This window comes from Sminthopsis crassicaudata, chromosome 3 (genome assembly GCF_048593235.1).
Source record: "Sminthopsis crassicaudata isolate SCR6 chromosome 3, ASM4859323v1, whole genome shotgun sequence".
In the NCBI taxonomy this organism is placed as follows: Eukaryota; Metazoa; Chordata; class Mammalia; order Dasyuromorphia; family Dasyuridae; genus Sminthopsis; species Sminthopsis crassicaudata.
The window spans coordinates 13,711,284-13,738,591 of NC_133619.1; the positions used below are offsets into that span (position 1 = coordinate 13,711,284).

Here is a 27,308-nt window from a genome sequence, read left to right on the forward strand (position 1 = left end):
CATCCTCCTGGACTTACTCTTCCTTCAGAGCTCCTCTCTGGCCCCCATCACCCAGGTGGGTGACTCCTTCCTCCCCCTAACCTGCAGAACTCATCAGCTGCTCCATTTACTTCTACCTCCAACATCACTTGCAACTTTACCTTCCTTCTCTCCAGACACAGGACAATCTCCTTAGTTGAAACCTAAGCAGTTTTCACCTGGATCTCTGCAATGAGGAGGGCTCCAGGCCACTATTCTCTCCCCTTTCTCATCCATCCTTCCAATCAAGGAGCCAAAAATCACCTTGCTAAGGCACCACTCTAACCAGCCTCAAAAATGCTCTCCCAGCTGTCAGAAGGCATTATTTGTTCCAGGATAGAACATCAAGCCGGAAGACCAAATGTCTCCTGGAAAACAAAGCTCAAATTTACTCTTCAGAAGCAAAAGAGGGAAAAGAAAAAACCGCTCTCCACATAACGTGAATATGCTTGTATGTGTACATGCTCAGTGCTTAGCATAGTGACTGGCACACAGTAGGCATTTCAATGCCTGCTGACTGACTTGACTTGGAGGTAGGTGACAGACCCACATATTCGATTCCAAACATCTTACAGGCATTTTAAAAATTGTAATTTGAGAACAACGATGCTCGTGACAAAGTGATTCATTATATTCAGAGGATATAGTCCATATTTCTGGAAATCACCATATAAATATGGCAGCCTTCCAGTTGCCAATGACACATACCTGGCATTTAAAATTAATAAAAGAGAATGTTCTGAAGACCTAGGGTAAAGCCCCTGGGGAGAATTAATGGAAGGATGTGGAGGAGCACAACAGAGAGTGAGGAGGCACACATGGGCTACAATCAGCGCTCATTGTCAATGACCCTACAAATCCCCTAGAAAGTGAACAAAATACAGGGTGTCCCCAAAGCTTTAAGCTATAATAGAAATTAGAGCATTACTAAATAGCTTCCCAGCCTTAAACAGGGCTCAGACTTTGGGGACACGCCTCTGCACCTAGAAATGCATTTGTGGTGATCAGCACGGTGGAAGAATTACTGTTGTAGTGATCTGAGTTCTTAGATCTTCAGTATTCTTTGTCATTACAGTGTTGCCGTTCCCGTATACATTGTTCTCCTGGTTCTGTTCACAGCCCTCTCTATATTTCTGAGAGCATTTTATTTTTCTTTTTATTGATGGGGAAGAAAAGAATGGGGGAAGGGGGAACTAGCATTTATTAAGCAGCTACTGTGTCTTTGGTACTTATAAACATTATTTCATTGGATCCTCACAACAACCCTGGGAAGTCGGTGCAATTGTGACTCACTTAATAATGGAGGAAACTGAGAGCTGGCGTGATTTAAGTGATTTGCTACTTAACCAATGAGTGTCTGAAGCTGGATTTGAACTCAGGCCTTCCAGACTCTAGGGCAGTGGTCCTCCAACTTTTTAAATAGGGGCCAGTTCAGTCCTTCAGACTGTGGGAGGGCCGGACTATAATAAAAACAAAAGCTCACACTCCGTCTCCGCCCCTCAGCCCATTTGCCATAATAATGTGGGCCGCTTAAACGTCCTCAGCGGGTACATCTGGCCCACAGGCAGTAGTTTGATAACTCCTGGTCTAGACCCACTGCTCTATTCATGAACTACACAGACGGGAGAAAGAGAAAATAAATGCTTTTTTAAAAATGATTTTTTTTTAATTTAAAGGTGCTAAAAATCTTTGCATATATTTTGAAAATAAAAGCCTATTATTTTAAAAGGCAAAAACATTAAAATAAAAAATAAAAATAAAAGGATGCTTAAAAACCAAGGGCTTCCTCCCATAAAGTAGCCTAAAATAAATGTAATTCAAGTCAACAATAAGGTGCCCTTTTTGATATTGTTCTGGCTATGATTAATAAAGTCACTGAGCCAAGCAGCCAAATGAGTTTCTTGGGCCATGGCATTAATAGAAAGCAGTGATCCCTAACTTATGAATGACTACAGCAGTCCATGTTGCTGGGGTTTTGTACCTTACACCCCTGGACTGTCCTGAGCACGCTGTTTGACATTTCAAAGATTAATTCAGCCTCCAAATTTCATAGCATCCATTGAAGTAATCGGAGACATCCTGAGGTGACAGGAAACAAGACAATGAGGAAGCATCCTATTAAAAAATACATTGAACTTTTCACGACTATTGCTTTGGTCTCCGGTCCTCAAACAGCCTCTAGAGCAGATGGCTAAGTGTACTTCCACCTTATGGGAAATTGGAACAGAAACTAAGAAACAATAGTGATGTGACCCATGTCACCCCAAAGGCAGCAGCCCTCTTCTCACGATCCCACGTTGTCTCTTAATTATGAGCAAGCCAGTTAGTCGGTCAGTCAGTCGATAAACACTTATTAGGTGCCTACTGTGTGCCAGGCACTGTGCCAATGTGAATGGCGAAGTCAAAAGCTAACTCCAGCACCTTCCGAGCCCCAAACTTGACTGCAAGCTTTCAGTCCCCAGACTTCATTTAACATTTATCACCTTCTTGATAATGTGTAATATTGCCAAAAGAGAGGTGAGAAATAATTCTCTTCCTAAGAAGTATGGACGAGTTTATTAACATACTGAGGCAGCTCAGTATTTACAAGCATAGCAGTGCTTTTCATCCAATTTTCTAATTAATAAGAAGCAGATATAATCCCTTTCCCAGGCAACAAGCATGTCTAACCCTCTCCGTGACTCTCTCCCAGGGAATTGTCATCAGTCTCGGCTGAACTCTGAGCCCCAACTCACATCACAGTCATGTAGAAGAGGCTTTCCCTGGCCAGGTGACATTGGAACATCAATACAAGGTCAGTGAGCACCCATCAGAGGGGTAACAACTCACATTTACTTTGTACACAGAGGCTTGCAAAGCGCCCTCTCTTCTCAGGATTACCCTGGTGGGAGGAAGCTGCCCAGTGATTATTGCCCCTGTTTTACAAATGAGGCTGTTAAGACATGAGGTGACTTGTGGGTAAGTAAGCACAGAAAGCAGGGTCTTTCTGGACCTCCTGACTCTATATCCAGCACCCTATTCCACGCCTGGTAGCCTCTCAGGGGCTGGATTTTTATACAATCATTTTAGGTTTGCAAAATGCTTTACATAAATGATCTCATTTGACCAGAAGTAGGCCCTAGGAGTATTCTCCCTGATTTTACAGATGAGAAAACTGAGAATCAGGGAGGTTGATTCTCATTCCTGATCCCAGAACCAGTAAGTGTTAAAAGCAGATTTCAGCCTCCATCTCTCCTCATTTTCTTTTCAGTTTTACCAAAACACAAAGAAATGGCCTTTGAAAGATTGCTTGATGACTTCAGAGTCAAAGAGAAAAAAGACCAAGAAAATATACGGAGAAAAAGCCTGGAGTCTGGGAAAGCCTTGCAAAGCAATGTCCTGATCAGGAGGAAAATGCAGGAAAAGTCGACAAGGAACATTGACACTGTGGGAAGCTTTGTAATGAGAGGAGTCGGAAACAGCTTTAAAGGGGAGAGGATGTGGGGGCAAGGACAGGAAAGGATGAGGACCCTCCGGATATATTTGAGGATAATAAAGGAGAAATGGGAAGGGCGGACTCGATTACTGTCATTGGAGCAGAAACTGAGAACAGCTTCAACAAGAAAGTGGAGAGAAAACAAGGGAGGGACGATGCCAAAGGGAGTGATGGGCATGGCCAGCCAAGGATGGGGCAAAGCAGTGCATGTCAAAGAGAAAGGCTCTAAACTCCTGAGAGAAAGCTAGGATTCTACCCTATGTAATCATCAGTGTCCACTACTTCAGCATAGAGAATCATGGTGGGAGACAGAATGATATAGTGCAGAGGGTTTGGAGGAGACAGGGAGACCTGGGTTCAAATTCTGCCTCGAACACTAACTACATGACTAGGCAAGTCATGTGACTCAGTTTCCTTTTCTATAAAATGAAGAGTCTGTCCTAAAGAGACCAAGTCCTCTTTAGCTCTGAACCTTCTGTCCTATAATGGATAATTATATAATAATATAATAATAATATATATATATATAAAAATATGTGTGTATGTGTGTATATATACATATATGTATATACACATTATATATATATACATATATATATATACATATATATATATATTAAATAAATGGAGCCTAGTGCTTGCCTTCCCTTCCAATGTACATTCTCCTGTTCAGGGCCATCTAAAGCTCCTTGGGTATATTTAAGGCCCCTGTTTTGTCTCCCTCCCAGTCCATCATGTTCCATAACAACAAAAAAGGGAACGGAAGCAAACAGAAATGCTGAGGATGGTCATTAAGGACAAAATGAAAAGATATTAGCCTTAAACTCTGCAAAAGATCGGGGGGGGGGGGGGAAAGCAGGGTGAGGGAGAGTCTCAGTATCATGAAATCAGAAGAGTAGTTGGTGCTTTTGAGAAAGATTTAAGTTGTCATTAGGCAAATACAGAAGAAAAATTGGAAGGAAAAGCCAAGCTTAATCCCCTGGAGCAACTGATTGAAGACATCTGCAATAAATTATCAGTGGATACGGAACATTACAAAAGAGGTCTGGAGTGGTCCAATTCCCCTTTAACTGGCACTGGGACTTCACAGACATGGAAAGCGCAGAGGAAGCCCCCTAGCCCCTCTACATATTTCAAAGAATCAGAGTCCAAATGAATCAGACACAGAATTGCAAAAGCATAAATTCATTCTTTGCAGAGTTGCAGTGAAGTAAGCAGATAATTTATTTAACGAATAAAAACTAGTTTGTCCTCAGCCTCTTTGACAGGAGGAGATATTGTCTCCCCTGTGACAGCAAAAGAGAAAAACTGGCCGACATGGGGCAATGACAGACTCTGACATCAATTCCAATAGCATAAATCCCTGCCATTCAGGTGATCAAATCCCTGCTGCTTTTGGACAGGGCTTTGTCCTCGGTCTCATTCTTTAGACACAGATATCTTAGATGAAATGTTTCCTTAGAAACACCATTAAACATTAATGCAAGCAACAAAATGTGCTTAATGCCTATTTCAGAGACACATAGATATTAATATAAGTGAAAGTCATAACAATTCCACAGAATAACCATCCACCCTGGAAAATCAGAACAGATGAACAATGCCTATTGCCCACATGTTCGTATGTATGATATGGTTCTCCCACAGAATGGTCCAAAGCCAGCCTTAGGAAATGAATTGTTTTCCAACCTGTTTTTAGAACTACTAACAAGAGGACTGGGGAACTTACTGTCAGTAAGCATGGAGTAGAACTTATTTGTGACTTGCAGAGGGTGTACTTGTCTTTGTGCCATGGCCAAATAAAAAATAAGTATCCACTCCCCAAGTTATGGGACAAAAAATAGGGGGAGGGGGCTTCAAAGTATAAACAATGGAGAAAAAAGATCTGAAGTACTGGAAGGTTATTTTTCTCTATATGCCAAAAAAGTAGAAGAAAGTATTGAGGAGAAGAAGGGAGAGAAAGACCACCAAATGGTTGGGCCTGAAAAATAGGATGGAGATTCTTTCTATAAAAGAAAGTGTTGGATGGATACTCTGAGAAATTTCTATATACAGAGAGAAAGAGACAGAGATAGAAAGACAGAGAGACATGCCCAATGGAAGCTCGGGATAAGGAGGCAAAGAAAGACTTATGACCTGAAGCTCTGAAGGGACTGTCCAGACCCCTCTGAATATACACTGCTCCCTCCTCCATTAGGCTGGAATATCAAAGTGGCCACTCCCTTCAGCGATGGAGGCTCACAGCCCCATCATCTTCCAGATACTTGTCTCTCCTAAATGCTCCATTACCAATCTACACAAAGTACTGGAGTCTTCCTCTTGGGCTTCTGTCATTCCACGGGTACCAATTCAGCCCTCGGCCTGCGCATCTGTGAGCCAGTGTACTCTCTACATCACCATCCCATTTCCTTTGAATGCTATGAATTATACATAAGTCATCATTGGTAATAAGCTACATCCTACTTAACACCCACCGTGTGTCTCCACTGCCATCTGAGTCACCTGCAATTTTGATTCTTCCGAGCTTGTGAGACTCCGTGAATCAGAACCACCCAACACTCCCAGGAGAATATTGTAGTAAAAATGATGGATTCGAGCGGTGGGCTTTCTTGATGAAGGGAGAGTTTCAAACACTATGACATCTCCCTCTACAATCCAACCCACTCTCTTTGTCTTAAGTCAGCTCTGGACCTAGAGATCCCTTGTCCCTCTTAGTACGTACATCAGCACAATGGCTTATTCATCACTGACAGACAGGAGATGCTCAATGGCAGAAGGTGTCAGCAATTGAAATGAAAGGGACCATCTCATTTTTTATTTTTATGAAAATTCTCGTTTCCCTGAAAGCTGACTTGTTTTGCAACTTAACTATTTTGAGATTTTAGAAGAGTAGAGTCCAGACTAATTCGTCACACAGATACTGAAAGCAAGTTGCCACAGGCAGTGATACTGGACACAAGAATACTGAGTCACTGTGGCCGAGACATTCTAATATAGAACACAACGATATCAGAGAGAGGGCAGTGATCCTCGGTCAGCTGTCCCTTGTCATTGTCCCCACCAGGCCAGGGGGCAGCAGTGAAATATAAGCCTGTGGTGTGCATAGTATTAGTAAGTAAGTAGTATTTCTCCAATGGTGGTGGTGACTTGAAAAGTCCACGTGCTAACTCAAAGTAATAGCATCCAAGAAAACCTTGCTTCCCATGGAAGGTGAATGGCCTCTTATTTTCCTTCAGGGATTTCCCTTGGCCTCCTACTCTTCACCTGGAGTCAAATGTTTTTTTCGGGGAATGCCATCTTAAATTTGAACGTGACACAGAACTTGTCAAAAACAAAAACTTATTCCACTGTTTGCATGCACGGACACGTCTACTGCCCACCAGACATACGTTATCCCTGTCTGGAGCTATTCAGATCTTCTCCGCTTAAATTTGAAGTCCCATTCTGAAAGTCCTCAAGTACAACGTGCTTTGAAAGCAGGTAAAATGTCACATTAGCTGGCTGTGGGTAAAAAAAGAATTTTCCAATATGAATTCTTAGAAAATACTTCTGAAATTCTAAAAGATTCAATAAGCTATACACTACAAAGTAGAACTCTGTACCTTAAGAGTCTTTGTACCTCAGATGATGGGAAAGGTTTCATTTTTATCCCCAGCATTTAATATAGTGCTTGGCAGATAAGAAGCGCTTATTGACTGATTGATTGCTGTGGATCTAGAGAATTTTGAACTGAAAGAAATCATAGAGGTAATCCTAGTCCCCCATTTTCATTTTTAGATGAAGTGACTGGGACCTAGAGACATTAATAAATGCTTGTTAATCGCCCGATTGATTGCACAAGATCAAAACATTGCAGATGGATGAGATTGGAAGTGATGGAGGCAAAATCTCTCGCTCAGGTCCTGTCTGAGGTTATTTCTGCTGCACCAAGCTGGGAGAACTTTGCCTTGTGAGCGACAATCACCAGGGAGGGCACCCTGATTAATTCATTCTTGGGCAGGGGGTTTCAATCTGCTTATCTCCAATGAGTTAATGATCTTTAAGGTTCCAAATGGCATTTTTTTTAGTTCTGCATGAAGACCATAACATACATACATACATATACATATATTTATATGTATACACACACAGGCACGAACAGGTATATAGATATAAATATCAATGGCAGAAGGTATCTGCAACTGGAAAGAAAGGGACCGTCTCATATTTAATTTTTATGAAAATTCTGTTATTTGTATATATATATATATATATATATATAAATCTGTTTTATATAGATATAGATATAAATATCAATGGCAGAAGGTATCTGCAATTGGAAAGAAAGGGACCATCTCATTTTTAATTTTTATGAAAATTCTGTTATTTGTATATATATATATATAAATCTGTTTTATATAGATATAGATATAAATACCAATGGCAGAAGGTATCTGCAACTGGAAAGAAAGGGACCATCTCATTTTTAATTTTTATGAAAATTCTGTTATTTATATATACATATATATATATATATAATTCTGTTTGATATAGATATCAATGGCAGAAGATGTCTGCAATTGGAAAGAAAAGGACTATCTCATTTATATATGAATCTGTTTTACATTTTTTATATATATATATATATATATATATATATATATATATATATATATATATATATATATATATATATATATATATATATATATATATATATATATATATATATATATATATATAAAACAAGAAGAAAAAAAGATAAAGGGAAAAAAATCTGTATCCCCCGCAGTCAAGTTACCTTTACTGAGATGAAAATTTGAAACCTTTTGTTCTTACTAAACACATCCTCCTCTGACCATTGATAAACATGGCGATGGCCAAGTCTGCCACTGCCACCATCTTGCCCAAATAACACTCCGTCATTTGACATAAGGGTTGTTTCTCATGACCAGCCTTCACACCAGGAACAAATCCAAGATTACATTAAAAATGTAATAAAAATGGTGGATCGTCTCAGACGGGGAAGGTCTAGAAAGAGTCAGCCTTATTGCGGATTTCTCCCAAGGTGCTCAAATTCCGCAGTTCCCAATTATCTGGGGATTTTTCATTCTCAAACAGGTTTGAACTGTGCTAAGGACAACCCCCAGCCTTCTGAGATAAGGAATTAAAAAAATAAAGCAACTCGGGATAGAGGAAAGATTTCTAAATGAAAATTTATCACTTCAGTTGTTCCACATAATACAAACTTGAATCCAAAATGAATGATTGTGATTTTGCCCAAGATTAGCTCAAGAAAAGCATCTTTACCCTTTCTGACCAAGTTCATAATTCTATAACAAAGCACAAAATCCCAAAGAAATTGGTAAAACAATTTCATAGATTTTTTTTTCCATTCCACTAATAAAATGTCCAGGAAATTCAATAAAACCTCAGTCTGTATAATATTAATTTAAAACAGTGTCACGTAGGATTTGACCAAGGTACTTGCACTTCGGAGGGAGGGGGCTTTCTGTACCCCCCATTTGTCAGACATATAGAAATCCCCACATTATCTTTTAAAGTCAACATTCAATTCCCCTTGAAGCCTCTGGAGTCCCTGATGCCACGAAGGTCCTACTGTGACATGCCTTTACCACATCTGGGAGGCCACTGAGCTTTCAAAGCCCTACCACAATTCAAGCATTTGGAACACCCACGCTCCTCCTTCAGTCTCGTGGGAGCCAGACCTCCCTTTGAGACATCCCAAGAGCCACCTCCTACAGGAAGCCCACCCTGATCCACACCACCAGCCGTGCTAGCTCTGCCATGGATCTGTGTCTATCTGGCCGATATTTTGTATTTATTCTTTTATGTTTGGGTTGTGGCTTTGCAAAAGTACATACGTTTTCGTCTCTGTATTCTCATGGCAAAGCACAGCACTGGGCACACGGCAGGTGACTAGTAAATGTTTGCTGGTTTAGGGAATAAATGAGTGAAAAGCCCTCCCACGCCAAAAGTGATGTCAGTTACAGGCACGTCAATGGACTGCGTTGTCCAGAGTCACACAGCTAGAATGTTAAGTGTCTGAGACCAGATTTGAACTGGGGTCCTCCTGACCTCAGGGCTGGTGCTCCATCCACTGCGCCCCCTAGCTGCCCCAGTGGGTTTTATTTTTTAACTCCCAATAACTCATGAAGCCATAAGGTCACAGATCTGGAGTTGCAAGGGAGTTTGGGATATTCTAATTCACCCCTCATTTTTTAGCTAAGTCATCCTAGGTCACATAAGCATCAAATTCAGAGACAGAATTTGAATCTAGTTCTTTGCAGGGCTTTTCCCACTGCCTCAAGCTATGAATTAAGAAACACAATTCAAAGTTTGCTCGAGGCCCAGTTGAGGCTCGGTGGTACAGTGGACAGGGTGAAGGACTTGGAATCAGGAAGACTCATCTTCATGAGCTCAAATACAGTCTCAGGCACTTGCTCGCTGTGTGACCTTGGACAAATCACTTCACCCTGTTTAACCTCAGTTTCCTTATCTGTAAAAGGAGCTGGAGAAGGAAACCGCCAGCCGTCCCAGATTTTTGCCCAAAAACTCTCAATGAGGTCACAGAGAGTTGGCTATGACTGAAAGCACCTGAACAACTCAGCGCTGTGTCAGGCCACGGAGAGAGAAAGATAATTCTGAATGAAAGTTCTGATGATTATGATCCATGTGAGCGGAAAGAGTTATGGACACTCAAGGAAATCACAGATCCAAATATCTTTAGCATAAAACACACACACACACACACACACACACGTGTGTGTGTGTGTGTGTGTGTGTGTGTGTGTGTGTGTGTGTGTGTGTGTGCTGAAGCCAAGTTGGGCCCCCATTTCCACTTCCTAGTCCACCTTTTGGCTCCACCAGCAATGGCTTTCCCAGGTGGAAATGAAACTCATTCAAGCCACCCATCTCAGAGGCTCTTACCTTTTGTTCCACCTTCAGAAACTGGGCCAGCTCTTCCACGGTCAAGTGGTCCTTCTTGTCACTGTAGCTCAGGAGCAGCAAGTAGAGGTCCCGCCTCAGGGACATCATTTTGTAAAAAACACAAAACTCCTCGAAGGTCAGAGTTCCCTGATTCTCATCCGTGTCAGCTTCCTGCAAGGGGCAAGAGCAACAGAAACCCAAGGGGGGATGATTGCCCTGACAGACTGAAATTGGGACTGAGCCAAAGCACACACCACAGAGAGGATGCTTCGCCTGGGAGCGAGGGCTGAAAAGGGCTCTCTATTTCACCAACTTCTAAAGAAACATGACCAACAAACAGACTTGAAATGAGCGGGGGTGGGATGGGGAGGAAGTGGCTGGAGTCCTTACTTAGCATCCTGTACCGGGGGCTTGAAGCTCATTTCCCTTGGACAAAGTTGGAGGCACTGGGGGAATGACTTCTCTTTGTTCCTGGTGCTTTACTAAAAACCACATAAACCCATTGGGGACGAGGTCATGATCTGCTCTGGGAGTTTCATTTTCAAAGAGAAAAATTTATGATGAAATTAGCAGAAGTTTTGTATGGCAGAGGAAAACTAGCCGAACCTCAGCTCACTCTGTGGATGAGCAGAAGAGAGAGACTCTTCTCCCTTCTGGACCGAGTGGTCCGCTGTCCAAGCCATAACTAATACAAGGCTACCAGGGCTTTGTCCCGGGGGGGGGCAACTGAGGGGAAGGTGAGTTTCCTCTCAAACACACGTCTAGCTGTCCTTTGCTGATCCATCATGCCATGTGGTTCCCATCACCATAACAGCCCCCTTTTCTGGTGACTATCTGAGACAGCAGAACGGAGAAAATACTGGTCCTTTTTTAAAAAGATTCAAATCCTGACACTACCCGGGAAGCCTCCCAATCCCTGGGTAGCACAGCCTGGACTCTCCCAGAATGGCTCTGGTTGAGGGTGGATTGTCCAATGCAACCCTAGTGCCCACCTCCTCAATCTGAATTTGAAACAGGAAGAAGTCTTCCTTCTCCTTCCCACAAGACAGAGATGAATCAGAGCATACAGAAAATGGCTTTAAAGAATGTGAATTTTGTGAAGTGTCCTCAGTGGAAATGTATAACGAAACATGGAATTTGTGAAAGTATTTGGGCTTTTAAAAAGGCTTGCTTATTCATGCAATGAAATATAAATAAACCCTTTGCGCTCCCTTCTCCATAAAATCTCGATATAGGCTAGTTCTTAATACTAACAACTGTTATTTTTTTGGTCAATAGCCTGTGAAAGAATTTGAATCATGGGTTCCCTTGACAAATAAGAGGTAGAAATTCTGTGAATCCTGGAAATCGAGTCTGCTGGTCATTTTCTACTAAGGCTCTTTTCCTTCCAATATAACTTTGCAGATGAAGACCAAATACAGTCAAGAGCACCCGCACGCAGCCCGAATACATAACGTCATGTCTCTTGTTGACTAAGACTATACGTGGACGAGTACTCCATGCTTCCTTCTGAGGTCTGAGTGGAATCTTGTGTAAAAGTGAAATGAATGAACTTGAAAAGTAGTGGTCTCTTTAAGTATTTGAAAGGCTGTCATTTGGAAGAGGCTTGCCCTCAGAAGGCAGAACTAGAAGCCAGACTTAGGATACAGAGAGGCAGACTTAGGATAGAAAGTCTTAGTTACTGGAGCTGATCAGAAGTGGAACGGGAAAACCAAGACAAAGTGGCAGGTTTTCCCCTCTGAGACAAGGTCAAATATTCTGTGGTTGGGATTCTCATTCAGGAACATGAGAGTCTTTCACCTCAGATTTGATGGCTCAAGTAGCAACATCTTATTATCTCTGAATCAAAATCAGCATTTTAAGATGAGACCTGGCCACTGTAGCAATTTCCCTTTCACGAGTTGTCAATAATAATAATTGTTGTCTTTTTTTTTTTTAATCGCTGAAAATCATCATGCAACAGGATGAGATTGCTGGGAAGGAAGAGGGAAAGGGATGGAGATTTCTCCAACAAAGTGAATCTCTTAGCTATTACTTACTGATGGGGGGGGCAGGGGAAAGGGAAAATCCCACTCTTGTGAGAGGAAAAACTACACACTTGTAAGGAGAGCTCCTGGTATAAGAATGCCCCAGAAATTCAGATTGGCGACTCCCCCATAACTTAGAGTCTTAGAAAATCTTCCAAGGCATCAACAGGTTCAGTGACATGTGTATGTATGTATGTGTGTATATATATGTATGTGTGTATGTATGTATATATGTGTGTGTATATATGTATGTATATGTGTGTATATAGATATACATGTATGTGTGTATATAGTATATATGTATGTGTGTATGTATATATATGTGTGTGTATGTATATATATGTGTATGTGATGTATATAGATATACATGTATGTGTGTATATAGTATATATGTATGTGTGTATGTATATATATGTGTGTGTATATATATGTGTATGTGTGTATATAGATATACATGTATGTGTGTATATAGTATATATGTATGTGTGTATGTATATATATGTGTGTGTATGTATATATGTATGTATATGTGTGTATATAGATATACATGTATGTGTGTATGTAGTATATATGTATGTGTGTATGTATATATATGTGTGTATATATGTATGTATATGTGTGTAGATATACATGTATGTGTGTATATAGTATATATGTATGTGTGTATGTATGTGTATATATGTATTGTATATATGTGTGTATGTATATATGTATGTATATGTGTGTGTATGTGTGTGCATGCATGCATACATATAGCCAGCCTATGTCAAAGCTAGGAAGTGAATCCAGATCTTTCCTGGGTGCAGCTCATACTAAATCATATCCATGGATAGAGTGCAGGAGCCTTTCCTGATCTCCTCCACCAATCACCTCCTGCCTCGGTCTCCATGGACAAGCTTTACCTGAAACATCTGCCGGACTTTTCTCCGAGGCAGGTTCACATTGAGCTTATGCATCAGTTGGTGGATCTCTTCAATGTTCAACAAGCCGTCCCCATTCTTGTCGGCCTCTTCGAAGGTCTGTTTCACCCACGTGAGGCACAAAGGTCAAGGAAATATTCTTCCCAACTCCCCAAAGAGAAGAAGTCCAGATTGTCCCCGAGTCGCCTCTGCTCTGTCTTTGGTAATTCAATTCATACTCATGTCAATCACTCCTGTTATGACTTACGGCATCTGTGATCAGCTGGCAAAGAGGCAGCCAGTTACTTTCTTGAATGCCCTTGAGCCAGAGAACCAGGCCTCCAGTTCCCAGCCTCAAGAAAGGGTCTAGCCTTGCTCCTTCTGCAGAACCATTCATCCAGAGGTTTCTCCAGTTAATTTAAAAATTAATTAAATTCAGATAATAAATACAACATGAATGAACTAAACTAAGTTGATAGAACTACCTTCTTAAATGGACTTAAATGTTTTATGTGTTTGGAGCACAGGGACACAACCTAGAGATGACGAAGTCATAGTTAACTATGTACTTACAGTCATTTCACTATTTTTAAAAGTTAGGATCAGGCTCATGATCAGGAATGCCGCCCTTGTAGAAAAATCAAGGGTAGGAAAGGCCAAAGGAGGCCAGAAACTATGGTCAGTTTCCCCTCTTCCCAAGCTGTAGATTTTCTGGATCAGACCGTTTTGTCTTCTCTTGCTATAGTGAAAAGACCCCTAGATTTGCCTCAGTGACTTAAACAAGTCATTAGTCAACTCTCCCAGACCCAGTTTCCTCCCCTAGAACGTGGGGGAGTGGATGCAGTGAATGATTTTGGCCCTTCCCTTCTAGTTCTAGATCTTATGATGCTAAAATCGTAAGCATAAAAATTTGGTTAAACACACACACACACACACGTACACACACACGCACACAATCCCTCTAGCAATATCGCACACATTAGGAGGATCAATTGCAAGGCAAGTGTTCTGATGTCTTAACGCTGTTCTTTATGATTAAGAAATACATGAGCTTTCAAAGAAGCGCTGAGTAAATTATTCATGTGTAATAGGCACAGAAAATCAAAAAGAGAAAGGATTCTTCTGGCTACAGGAAACTGAGAAGGGTTAGGATCAATGAAGAACAGATCTGTTTTCTATCCAGAAACTGTGAAGCCATGTTAAAAACACAGTGAGAGCGCCCACATCAAAGGAATCTCAAATTCAACACAGTACAGAACACAATGCAACTCCCATTTTTCAAGCGCCTATTCTGTGCAAATCGTGACTGGATACTAACAAAATAAAAATTTTAAAAAGAAATGAACATAGTCACTGGCTATGAAAAGCTCACACCTTAGTTAAGAAAAAAATTCTACTCCTTTTACCCCCCCAAAAAAAGCTCTAGAAAAATAACGACAAAGGAGAATAAGAATAACTTACATTTTTGTAATTTTTAATTGTTTTTCAGTTATTTTCAGTTGTGTCGACCTCTTCATGACCTCAGTTGACAGGATCCCGACAGATTCTGAAGTGCTTTGCCGTTCCCTTCTCCAGCTCATTTTACAGATGAAGAAACTGAGGCAAACGGGGGACTTACCTACGGTCACATAGCTAATAAGTATCTAAGGCAAGATTTGAACTCATAACCCTTCCATGATTCCGAGCCCTGTATTCTATGTACTATACCACTAAGCTGCCCCATTTATGCAGAACTTTATAACTATTTTATCGCTTTATCATGAGAAAAAAGTACCATTATTATCATTCCCAGGAAACTGAGATAGAAATTAAGTGACCAGTCAGTAAGTAGCTAAGATCAAATTTGAACTCAGGTCCTCCTGAGCCCAGTGTTTTATGCATTCTGGGACCCCCCGCTGTCCCTGGAGAAACTATCTTTCATTCGGGTTCCTCAATAAAATAAGACTCCATGGAATACGAGACCCGTGAGGTAGAACTTGGAGGGGAGAAGGATTTCAGTAGTTAGAGACGTGGGGGGGGGGGGGGTACTCCAAGAGTGAGAGACAGTTCACATGACTCACACAGGCAAGAAACGGGCTGAGATCAGGGGATAATTAGTAGGCAAATGAGTAAGAACATAGAGTACTTTAAAGAGAGAACAGTGAAATAAGGTTCAGAAAGTAGGTAGGAGCCAGAGGGCAGAGCTTTGAATGCTAGACCAAGGAATGTGTTCCTATTTTTCTTTTTTTTCTTCAGCAAGGACTATTTTTTATTGGTCCAATATGTCTATGATTGCTTAAACCACATTGTGTTTTGACCTAATTTTTTTTTTTTTTACCATTTAAGATTTCTAATCTTCCCTTATGTTCAACATCTATTCACCACTGAAATTCTTAGTCTTAAGTGAAAATGGAAGAACCTATTCTTTTCAGTTAATATAATTATCTGCATGTTCAATTAGGGATTTCATAAAGATTTGTGCTAAATCTGATTTTTTTTTAATCAGACCGTGGCTTTAGCTGATTTTTGCTTTCCCTTTCCTGTTTATTTGCCCGAATCCTTTTGCCTCTGTCTTCTGTTCGAACACAAGCAGCTACCAAATTTCTTGCGACATCATCTCTCGATGACTCCTGGGACTATGGTCTCTTCCTAGCTGGTCTTTTTTCCAGAATGATTTTTGTGGCAGCTTCTAACCTGCCAACCTTGTTGATATAAACATGGCGAGCTGCCAGTCCCCACAAGGGAGCCACACAAACAGATATGAGCCGCTCCTGAAAACTGTTCATGATACAATAAATGAAGGCATGTGTGATGTGCGGCCACTTCAAGGACAATGAGTTAATGTGTCAGCCAATGTCCCGATATCTTGGGATGTCGTCCTCCCTAGCCAGGCAAGGTGAGGAAAGCATTTCCCTGGAATAAAACTGCAAAGCTACAGCAGGGAAGAGGACTCATTGAGGGCTTTGGAATGTCTTAGGAAGAGGCAGGACTGAAAACAAAACAACCTGTAATTCATGGAAGGAATGCAGGTGATTCACTCCCAGAAAATTCACCCCATTTTAGTCGCCTCTGGAAAGGGCAGCTAGAACCCCCAGCCCCCATTAAGTACCCTCCATGTGTCTGCCGTGTACACAAGTACAAAACCAAACAGATATGTTTGTTTTCAGTGGAGGAATATAACCTCCTCGAGGGCAAGGCGGCTTTCTTTTCTCCCAGAGAGTCTTCCTTTTCTCCCTTTTGTATGCTTAGGATAATGCTTTAGATAGGACAGTTATAATTTAGACAATACATGTACAACACCAAATAAACCTTTAAGCACTAAATCAATGTTAGCAATTGTTATTGTTACTGATGAATATCTAAGTCTAAGAGAGATATTTTTAAAATACAAGATTTAGGTATGTGTGAGTATGTATGTATGTACAGACATGTACATATAAGAGTGAATTCACTGCCCCCTTGAGCCCAGATGAACATCCTAAAAAAGCTTCTGTATTCAAATGCATCCATATAAATCCATCATATTCCTACCCAAGGAGCATCTTGGGACACACACACACACACACACACACACCCCTACTGATGTAACAGCAAGAGCAAAGGACCACCTCAAGTGAAGGGCAAGGTTGTTTTTTTTTTTTAAAGCTACTTTGCATTATTATTTTTTAATCCCCAAAGGAAGGGGGCCTTCTAAACCCAGCAAGTAGATTATGTGGGTCACACACGAGAATTCCCTCCATTAAGGACATAGACACAGACTGAGTTTTTCTAATGGATCCAGGGGGTGTTATTGCGTTTATGAGGCAGTTTTCCTCTCAACAATCCTGTGAGCCGGGCAGTTTATGCGTCACTATTTGGCTGACTGGCTTGCCCATGGTCATGGAGCTAGTAATGTCAAAGCCAGGATTCTCGTCCAGATTTCCCATCAGAAGTCTAGAGCATTTGCTACTTCTCCGAGTTGCCTCATCCCTAAGTCCAGCATCATGTATCTATCAGCAATGGAAGACAGTGGGGAGAGAGTTGACCTCAGCAGACCTGAATTTGAATCTGGCCTCTATAAATTTTTTAACTATTTTTATTTTATTTTATTTTTTAAAGAATTTCTATTTTATTTGGCATGTAATGGAAAACAATGAATAGATTTTGGGGAGGAGAGTGATAGAATCAGACATATACTTTAGCAATATTACATTTGGCTGCTTTAATTTAACTATGAAATCACAGGGAAGTCCCTAAGCCTCCTTGACTCGGTTTCCTAACCTATAAAAGGAGAACTAGAACTGAGATTCCTTCCGCTACCCCCTCAGCCATTCGCTACGTAGGAAGTTTTGGCAAATGGCTTCCCTTTCCTGGGCCTCACTTCTCTCATGTGCAAAATGTGAGTTTGCTAAGTCACCTCCAAGGGCACAGCTCTAGATCTAAAGTTTTATAGAAAGGGTCTTGAAAATCTTAAAATTGCTATATAACCAATCCACCTTGTTATGAAGAGCCACAGCAATGTGACCTTCCCTAGACTCTCACTCTGTTCAGGCTCCATTGCATAGTCAAGGAAAGAGACTCGAGTCAAAGAAAGAAGGAGAAGAAGACATTCTGCAGTGCAATATTTTGTGGGAGACGACTGAAAGCTTCCTCTCAGAGAAATAAACACCTATGGCAGGTTCATTACTCCTGGCCAAGCGGGCTGAGTGGAAGGAGGGTGACCGAAAGCTCTGGCTCGTCTGAAGCAAACATTCACGGGTGATGGAAGGAGTCCGTGTCGGAGCTCAGGTGGTCTGAAGCCTCCTGTTCTATGTTAATAAGGCCAAAGGCTAAAGGACATAGAGGATGACAATGGAGAGAGGGAAGGCTCAGCTTTGAGCTCAAAACTAAGAAAACAAGGTGGGCCAAGACCTCACAAAGTAACAGATGCATATTAGAACTGAAGTTTTAAGGATGGGATGGAGACTAAACTTGTGATATTATTGCTATAAGAATACCAAAGTGAGAAAACCTCTTTTATTAAAAAAAAAAAAGTGGGAATTCACATTGTGTAGTTAAAGTGGATATTCCTGACATTTTACATGGTCTCTTGCTGAGATTTTATATATAAATTATAAAATATTTTTCCCTTCCCCCCAAAAAAATCAATTAAGTAAAAAAGAAAATTGGTCCATTTCTATAAAACAAACTGGGAGAGCTGCTTAGAATTTAACAAGAACCAAAGAAAATATTAGTAAAATAAATTAAAATGCAATTAATGTTAACTTGTGGTTTTCTAGGTCAATAAAGAGCTGCAGGGATCTCTTTCTATTTAAGGTCTACAGCATTGGTCCGCAGCACCAAGAAGGTGATTTGTCCAGGACAGGACTCAAACCCAGGATTTATTCACCTTATCATTCACACACTCAATTGGAGCTGAAATCTCAGCAAAGGATATTGGTCGTGGGTTCTCCGTCGTTTGGCAAGAGAGTCTTCGTCACTGATTCCAGCCATCAGGTACTTCAAGCCGGTGATCCAGGTCCTCGCCTCCTCGGGATTGGAGGTGATGAGGTCCAGGGACTCCATGTGGTTTCCATGGTAAATGGTGAAACAGCAGCTCGGGTCAAAGTTCCCCTCCGCCTGTCGGTGGAAAATCTCAGATTGCCGGCCCTCGGTGACTTTGTAAATCGAATCGATAATTACTGTGAGGGAAAGGGGATTCAGAAAAAAAGCCCTAGTGAGGATATGCATGGAGCAGGGGAAGAGCCACTCTTCCTGGGCCGGAGCCAGATGGGAAGAAATAAAATGCCAGCATTGCCATTCTCCCTCAGAGAAGCCTCCCCAGGAGAAACTTCCGGCCTGTATAATCTAACGGTGAAATCAAAGCTAGGCAATAAAATACACTGGTAAACCACGCTAGATCCCACCATCATCTGGGGAAATAGGTTTGGAAAGCATCAAGTGGTAAATACCATAATGAATTACATGGAATACACACTGGCCCTGTAGTTTCACTGACATAGCCCCCCCTTTTATAATTTAGGGCAACACTTTCTCTGAAGCTTACAGTCCTAGACTTAAGTGAGGCCCTGAGTAATTAAGTGACTTGCCCAGGGTCACACAGCAAATACCTGTTCAAGACAGGACACAGACTCAGGCCTTCCAAATTTTTTTTCTGTAAAGCATTTTCATGTTAGTCATTTTTTAATAAAAAGATTTGAGTAAAAGAAAAAAAAGAAAGAAAAAAAGTGAACAATAGCATGCTTCAGTTTATATTCAATCAATACCAGTTCTTTCTCTCGAGGAGGAGAGTCTGCTTCATCGTGAGTCTTTTGGGACTGTCTTGGATCATTGTGTTGCTGAGAATAGCTAAGCCATTCACAGTTCTGCATCGAACAATATTGCAATTACTCTTCGTAATTTCAAGGGCAATTCTCTATCTACAATCTCAGGCTGCTAGAGTAAACATACTAGTCACCTGTAGGATAATCTAAGGAGAAGGGAGGAAGCAAACCAAAAGGAGGCTTTGGCCTTCTGCGGCTTGCCCTTCCAACTTGGGAGAGTTAATTCATTCAGAAAGCATTTATGGAGCTCTTATAGTGCTAGGCAGGCACTGAGGGGCAAAGTGTAAACCAAAAAGCCTCATGAAAGTCAGTCCTAGCCTTCAGAGTTTCTGAGTGTGGTTTCTAAAACTGTTACAATGGCAAATACAAAGGCTTTGGGGTCAGAGGATCCGGTTGGGAACCAGAAGGTGACGCCAAGCATCTGTGTGAACGTAGGCAAATCAGCTCGCGTCTGTCTCAGCTTCCCCATCTCTAAATGAGGGACTTGGACTCCATGATGGGGGGGGGGGGGGGAATTCCTGATAACTCTCCCAGGAGCAGTAAGTCACCACTGCTCAGGAGCTAAATGGTCCCTTCCTGCAGTAGGAATTCCATAAAAGTCTATTGAATTCAGGCTGGCAGCAAAAACAAACAAACAAACAAAAAACAATCTGATCAATTATTCCCCTAGTTAGAATTATAAGTATCAAAATTAAACTCAGTGGATTCGCAAAAGCCTAAAGTGTGGTAAACACAAATTCTCTCATAACTTCGCACATTTGACCATAGGAGCAGAGATTAAAAGAAGTAACTGACACTGAGTCCAACACCTCCATTTTACAAATGGGGAAACTGAGGCTCAGAGAGGCAGGCTGACTTATATGCAGCATCACCTATCTAGTAACTATGTGAGGTGTGACTTGAATCAGAATCTTTTTGCCTCAGAGTCCAATACTCTACTCCATGCCTTTCCAAACACTGAATATTCATGGGGAACTTAGCCATGTGGTAGATAAGTCCAAAGCAGCTGCCTAAGGCTCCAAGAAGTAAGTCAGAAGCCGCCCCGAGTCACATCAGAACTGAGAAATGTTGGGGTAGTGTCTGAACCTAGGACTTCCTACTGATCCTGCACATGATCTACGCTGCACGGTGCCTCAACTCGGAACACTAAAGCTAGTGAAAAAACTGAGGAAAGTCATTTAGGATTTGGCTTTCAGAAAGATTTACTCTTAAAGCTTAGATATATAGATGAAGAGGGGCTAATTTTGGAGTTTTTCAGGTATCTTTAACCTTTTGTGGGGCACAGACCCCTTTGGCAACATCTGGAAGCCTAGGACCCCTTCTCAGGGAATGTTTTATGATTCACATACATAAGTGAAGAAAGTACCAAATTGCAGTTGGAAGTCAGGAAAAATAAAGATGTGGTTTTTTCCCATTTAAGTTCCTAGTCTTTCTGAAATGTATTCGGGGATCTTTTGGGAGACTGTGAATACCAGGTTAGGAACTCCTGTTCTCTATTAATGAAGTCCCTAGGACCTTTTAGGTGATCACTGTAGTACCACAGAAACTAGAAAAAGGAAAGCTATAAAACAAAAAGCCTAATCCTGGATATTTCTGTCTGCCATTGTGGAAAATAATTGTAGGTATGAGCCGAAAAAGGAAGGAAGGAAGGAAGGAAGGAAGGAAGGAAGGAAGGAAGGAAGGAAGGAAGGAAGGAAGGAAGGAAGGAAGGAAGGAAGGAAGGAAGGAAGGAAGGAAGGAAGGAAGGAAGGAAGGAAGGAAGGAAGGAAGGAAGGAAGGAAGGAAGGAAGGAAGGAAGGAAGGAAGGAAGGAAGGAAGGAAGGAAGGAAGGAAGGAAGGAAGGAAGGAAGGAAGGAAGGAAGGAAGGAAGGAAGGAAGGAAGGAAGGAAGGAAGGAAGGGGAAGGAAGGAAGGAAGGAAGGAAGGGAAGGAAGGAAGGAAGGGAAAGAAAAGAAGGAAGAAAGAAAGGAAGAGAAAGAAAGGAAGGAAGGAAGGAAGGAAGGAAGGAAGGAAGGAAGGAAGGAAGGAAGGAAGGAAGGAAGGAAGGAAGGAAGGAAGGAAGGAAGGAAGGAAGGAAGGAAGGGAGAGAGGGAGGGAGGGAGGGAGGGAGGGAGGGCAACTAAACAAACAACAACAAACACACAAAACATAATCCCAACAACATTATTTCTCTTTCATCCAACCCTGTGGCATCATTTGGCAAATTTCCAATTTCACATTTCTGTTTTTGCTGAGCCAATTAGCTTGGATACATGTTTCTCCTAATTTCTCCACCCATACAATGATCAGTATAATTTCTTTGTATTACCAGTCTACTTATCCCAGAGGCAAAGGAGAGGGGGCTAATCAAATAGCCTATTATTTTCCAACAGTGGATTTTTCCATGAATCCAAAGACCACATAGGATGCATCTTAACACCAAAATGTTTGTTTAATAACAACAATAAAAGAAAATTTAAAAATTCACACTTTGAGTATTCTTTCAATGTTTATGAGGAATTTTTTTTTAAATCAACTTTATGCCAGCTAAAGGAAGTGAGCAATTCTTTCTGCCCACTCCCATCTGCAAGATCTGAAGAAGATGAGGAAAATATTACCTCATATGATCCCTTTATTCTAGAGAGCTTTGCTCTGGGGATCTGTGGATATGAGGTTTTTTTTTCACTTTTTTATGAATTTTGCTAGTACAGATTGCCAAAGGAATCCATGACACCAAAAATGCTTGGGAATAGCTAGTCTTTTCTCATCCCCGGGCAGAAAATGAACCAAAAAGGCCAACATTACTTTTTGCCTTCTCGCTTTTCCGGGAGGGTCGCCAGCGCAGCCGGGTGCGGTGCTCATCCAGGTAAAAGAGCCGGACGAGGCCTTTGCTTCCACTCTTCAGTTTGATCATCTGGGTCCCAGACTGCATTACGCTCATGCATCTTTCAACTGTAAAAAAGATGAGGATATATTTAACCCCTGCTCAACTTGGGCACATGACGCCAGCTCGAAAGCACGATGTCAGACAAAACACTGGATTGGCAACCAAAGGCGCCAAGAATTAAAAGACAACCCGTTCAGGGACATAACAGCTACTAGGAATCTTGGTATCGCAACACATTGGATTGGCAGCCAAAGGTGCCAGGAACTGAAAGACAACGTTGATTCAGGGAAATGAAGAAAGTGAGCTGTTTAAAGAAATGTGTGAACTGGCACCAAGTTGGATCATGGAAGCAGACTTGAGCTTTAAGGAAAATAAACCTATCGTGATGATGCTTTCCCAAAGCTATCATTTGTTCTGAGTAACAACATCATGTTTTCTGTTAGGAGACTCATGCTGACTTGCATTTGTAATTTCATTTTATATTCATTACAAAGCAGCTCTGCCAAAGTTTTCTTAATTTTAAAACAGTCAGTTTTAAAAGGTGTCTTATTTTAATGCTTCTAAAATGTAATTTCACAGCCATAATTAAAAGTCTCCCAAATTAAAATAGAGCATTGGTTGCTGGATTAAACTAAGCCTGATTTTTTTTTCTTCTGTGGAAACTGTTTATCACTCGAAAATTGGTAATACCAAAATCAAAGTTATTTAAATTCATGTCACAGAAAAGTCTTTCTTTTGAGATGAATCATGCAAAGGCATGTTTAAGATGACTTTCCATTTTGCTTGTATGCATCTTGTGAAGTCATTTAAATGTTAGGTTATGGGTGGTGAGGGCCTTTCTTGGCCTTTCTTTTGTAATTCTAGTGATCTGCATAGTGACTGGCACCCAGAAATTAATAAATGCTTGTTGACTGGCTATGTGAACTTCTAAAATTAATAAGACTTCTAAAATACCTTATTTTGAATCACAGAGAATAAAGCTTTTTTTTAAATCAACAATTTTAATTTTCAGTGTTTTGCACCTGGCATTGAAAAAAATAAGGTGTGTTGTTGCACAGAGGGCTAGACTAGAAGTGAAGAGACCTTTATCTAATATAGGTTTGGGTATTTTTCAGTTCTGAATTCTCTCCCTCCTATTTTCCCCTCCCCGACCCATGGAATAGACAAGAAATGCTGTTATACACATTATGACATTATACACATACAATCACATAAACCATATTTCTCCATTTGGCAAGTCTAGACTTCTTATTCCAGCTGGATAGAACTTGGTACAAATGAGACCAGGGTCATAAGCCTGATTCTCCTACAGTTCAGCCATCATCTTAGACTGCCTTAGGCCTTTGATTAGGAGAAGAATCAGGGAAGAGAGAAAGTATACAATGATCATAGAATTGTAGAGCTTGGAAGGCTCCTTCCAGATTATTTATCTCCTTATCATATAAAGTATGCATGGATTAGAACTATTGAATCACTGTATACTCAGCACATACCAGGTACTTAATAAATGCTTATTGACTGCCTCTTCTAAATTAATTCATAGAATTCCCAATAGGCAACCCAAGAATCAACAGTGATCATTTGCCATTCAATTCAAAAGTATGTGCCAAGAACTGTGCTGGGAATTGGGCTATAAAATAGTCCCTCACTATATCCTTGGCACATAGCAGGTGCTTAATAAATGCTTACTGAGCGACTCTTAAAAATTAATGCATAGAATTTCCAATAGGCAGCCCAGGAATCAAGTGTTGTTAGTGAGCATTTGTCATTCAATCCAAAAGCACTATATGGAAAACTTCCTATGTGACAGCAACTATACTAAGATCTGGAGCTAAAAATATAAAAATAAAATAGTCCCTATCAACAAAGACTACATTCTACGGTTCAGTGGTCTACCATGTGCCCCCCAAAGTATACCATGTATACCCCAAAAGATAGTGAGAGAGGCACAAAGAAATAGAAGACAGAGCTCTGCCCATGCCAATGTTTTCTATAATAGAAAAGGCCTGAGGAAGTCAAGGGACTTGCTCAGGCTCACACAGGTAGCAAGGGGTAGGGCCAGGTTTTGAATCAAGGTCCTCCAATTTGAGGCAGCTGTTGGCACAGTAGATAGAGTTCTGGACTCACAGTCAGGAAGCTCTGGGTTCAAATTTAGTCTCAGACACTTACTAGTTGTGTGATTCTGGGTAAGTCACTTAACATTCTTCAAGCTCAGTTTCCTTATCTAAACTGGAGATCATAAAAGCACCTACTCTGCAATATTGCTCTGAGAATCCAATGAAATAATGTTTATAAATAGTGTCTGGTACAATTCTTGGCGCACAGTAGGCACTCTCGTCCCTTTTTTTCTTCCCTCAAATTACAAATTCAGTTTTTTCCGTTACAGCCTCTGCTTCTTCTATTTGGGCTGGAATGGTCAAGGATGGCTTCGTGTTGGGAAATAAACTTGAGCTGGGCCCAAGGAATAGGCTTTTAGATAAGCAGAGAAGAATGGGAAAGATCTTCTCAGGGAAAAGCAACAGCATGAGCGAAGCTCAGTGTTTTGTACCTGGAACTGAAAAAATAAGGCCTGTTGGACAGAGGGCTGGACTAGAAGTAAAGAGACCTTTACCTAATATAGGTAAATAGAAAATAACATGTCATGCTTGGTGTTTAATAAATATTTAGTGAATTAGCCTAAGTACAGATGAGGGCTGGTGGAGTCATGAGAAAGGAAGATGGACAAGTAAAATGAAAGCCAGACTATAAGGGGTCTTGATTATCAGGGTGAGAAAGCTTCAGCCTGCAGGCAATGGGGAACCATGAAAGCATTCAGAGCACAGGGGTGCTATGACCAGAACAGAGAGGTGATTCGATTAAAGTAAATCTTTTAGAAATATATCCTAGAGGTCCTCCATAGAATCCAGCTTAGAGGCCTTGCCAGTGTATAGGTGAGCCTAGATTCTAAAAAGCTAAGTCAGCAGGAGACAAATATTACCAAGGAGTCGATAAGTATTTATTGTATGGGAGTCTTTTGTCACCCTTTGTAACCTCCCCCCCCAGGTTTACCTCTGGATGTGGCACAATCTTGTTCACTTAGTCTAGTTTCTTGCAGAATACAATGTTCCAACTACTAGATCAAATTTTTGTTCGACTGGATCAACCAGATCACTTTTGTGTGTCAGACATTGCACTGTCTTCTATGCATATATTTACCAAATCAATGCAAGATAATCAATGAGATGCGTGCAAACTGCATTTGTATACACAGAATCTGGTCTCCCTTTTCTTTTGACCCTTCTCCTGGATGTAAGCCTCCTGAGGTCAGGGACTGTTTTGTTTTTGTCCTTGTGTTCTCAGTACCTTCAGGGCAGAGGTGCCTGGCACAGTTTTTTTAATCCAGACCTGTTATTTGATCAGTGTAAGGAACTCTTGAGGAAGAAATACTTTATATCAATGCACATCAACAAATCTGCAACATGTAGCTAGCTGCCTTAGAGGTGTGCTTGGGAGAACAAGGAGCTGTCCGTGGTCCTACTGTTAGTGTCTGTCCACATCAGATCTTGAAGTCAGGTATTCCAGACTCCCAGCCCTGCTTTCTATCCTCTGTTCCTGCTGTCTTCCCCTCTGCACAGACTAGAAGTGAAACAAATGCTTGTTCAGTTTCCATTGTTTTTCCCCATATAAGTCCTTACAATTGGTATCTCTCCATTTTGTACAGGAAGACCCCAGAAAAATAAATAGATTTCTTGAGAACTAACCAGGAAGAGAGGGGAAGTGGGTGGTGCTATAATGTACAGAGTGCCTGCCTAGAGTAATCTGACTCAAACATTTACTAGCTATATGACCCCTAGCAAGTCACTGAACTCTGTTGATCTCAGTTTCCTCATTTCTTCAACTAAGTTTCTCTTTAAAAAAAAAAAAAACACTTTTTATTTTCAAAATATATGCACAGAATAAATAAATAAATATATGCATAGATAGTTTTCAACATTCATCCTTGCAAAACCTTATGTTCCAGTTTTTTTTCTCCCTCCCTTCCCCCACCTCTCCCTTAAAGAGCAAGCAAACCAATATACGTTAAACATAGGTGATTGTTCCATACATATTTCCACAATGATTATGCTGCATAAGAAAAGTCAGATCAAAAAGGGGAAAATGAGAAAGAAACAAAAAGCGAGCAAGCAACAACAAAAGAGAAAATACTATGCTGTGATCCACACTCAGTCCTCTTTCTGAGTGCAAGATGGCTTCTCTATCACAAGACCATTGGAACTGGCCTGAATCACCTCACTGCTCAATTCACTTTCTCAAGAAAATTCCCAAAGGGATCACAGAAAATCAGGAGTGATTGAAAATGACTGAAAAACTAGGCACAAAACATGACATTTGATGCTAGGTGCTGCATTAGGGAGACAAAAGATACTGCGTCATCTTTTGGTAATTTCTAAGGTTTTTTCTTTCTCTCTCTTGAGAGAGAAATACCTAAGAATCAGTAAGCATTTTCTACTGAGAGGAAGAAATGGGCAAAGTGCTTCTTCTAGTTCTTGTTCAATCACGTCCGAATCTTTGTGAGCCCATTTGGGTTTTCTTGGTAGAGATGCTAGAGCAGTATGACATTTCCTTTTCCATCTCATTTTATAGATGTGGAAACTGAGGCAAATAGGGTGAAGTGAGCTGCCCAGGATCACACAGCTAGTAAGTATCTGGGGCCAGATTGTAGGCAGGTAGATGAATCTTCCCTACTCCAGAGCCAGCACTCTATCCGTCGTGCCGCCTACTTGCTAATCATTCACAAACCAATTCATTTATTTAGTAGTTTACTTTTAAAATA

The 27,308-nt window shown here is 40.9% G+C and overlaps 1 protein-coding gene across 6 annotated transcripts in view; it reads right to left on the bottom strand.

Annotated features, from left to right (window-relative positions):
* The window catches only part of PLCH1 (phospholipase C eta 1), a 215,759-nt gene that overhangs the window by 60,162 nt on the left and 128,289 nt on the right, over nt 1-27,308 (bottom strand). For all 6 annotated transcript variants that reach the window (XM_074298048.1, XM_074298049.1, XM_074298052.1 and 3 more), the window contains exons 3-6: nt 22,414-22,560; nt 18,745-18,988; nt 13,353-13,482; nt 10,424-10,594 (exon numbers count right to left, since the gene is read on the bottom strand). In XM_074298048.1, the coding sequence (XP_074154149.1) occupies nt 10,424-10,594; nt 13,353-13,482; nt 18,745-18,988; nt 22,414-22,560 (692 nt within the window). The remainder of the gene's footprint in view (nt 1-10,423; nt 10,595-13,352; nt 13,483-18,744; nt 18,989-22,413; nt 22,561-27,308) is intronic.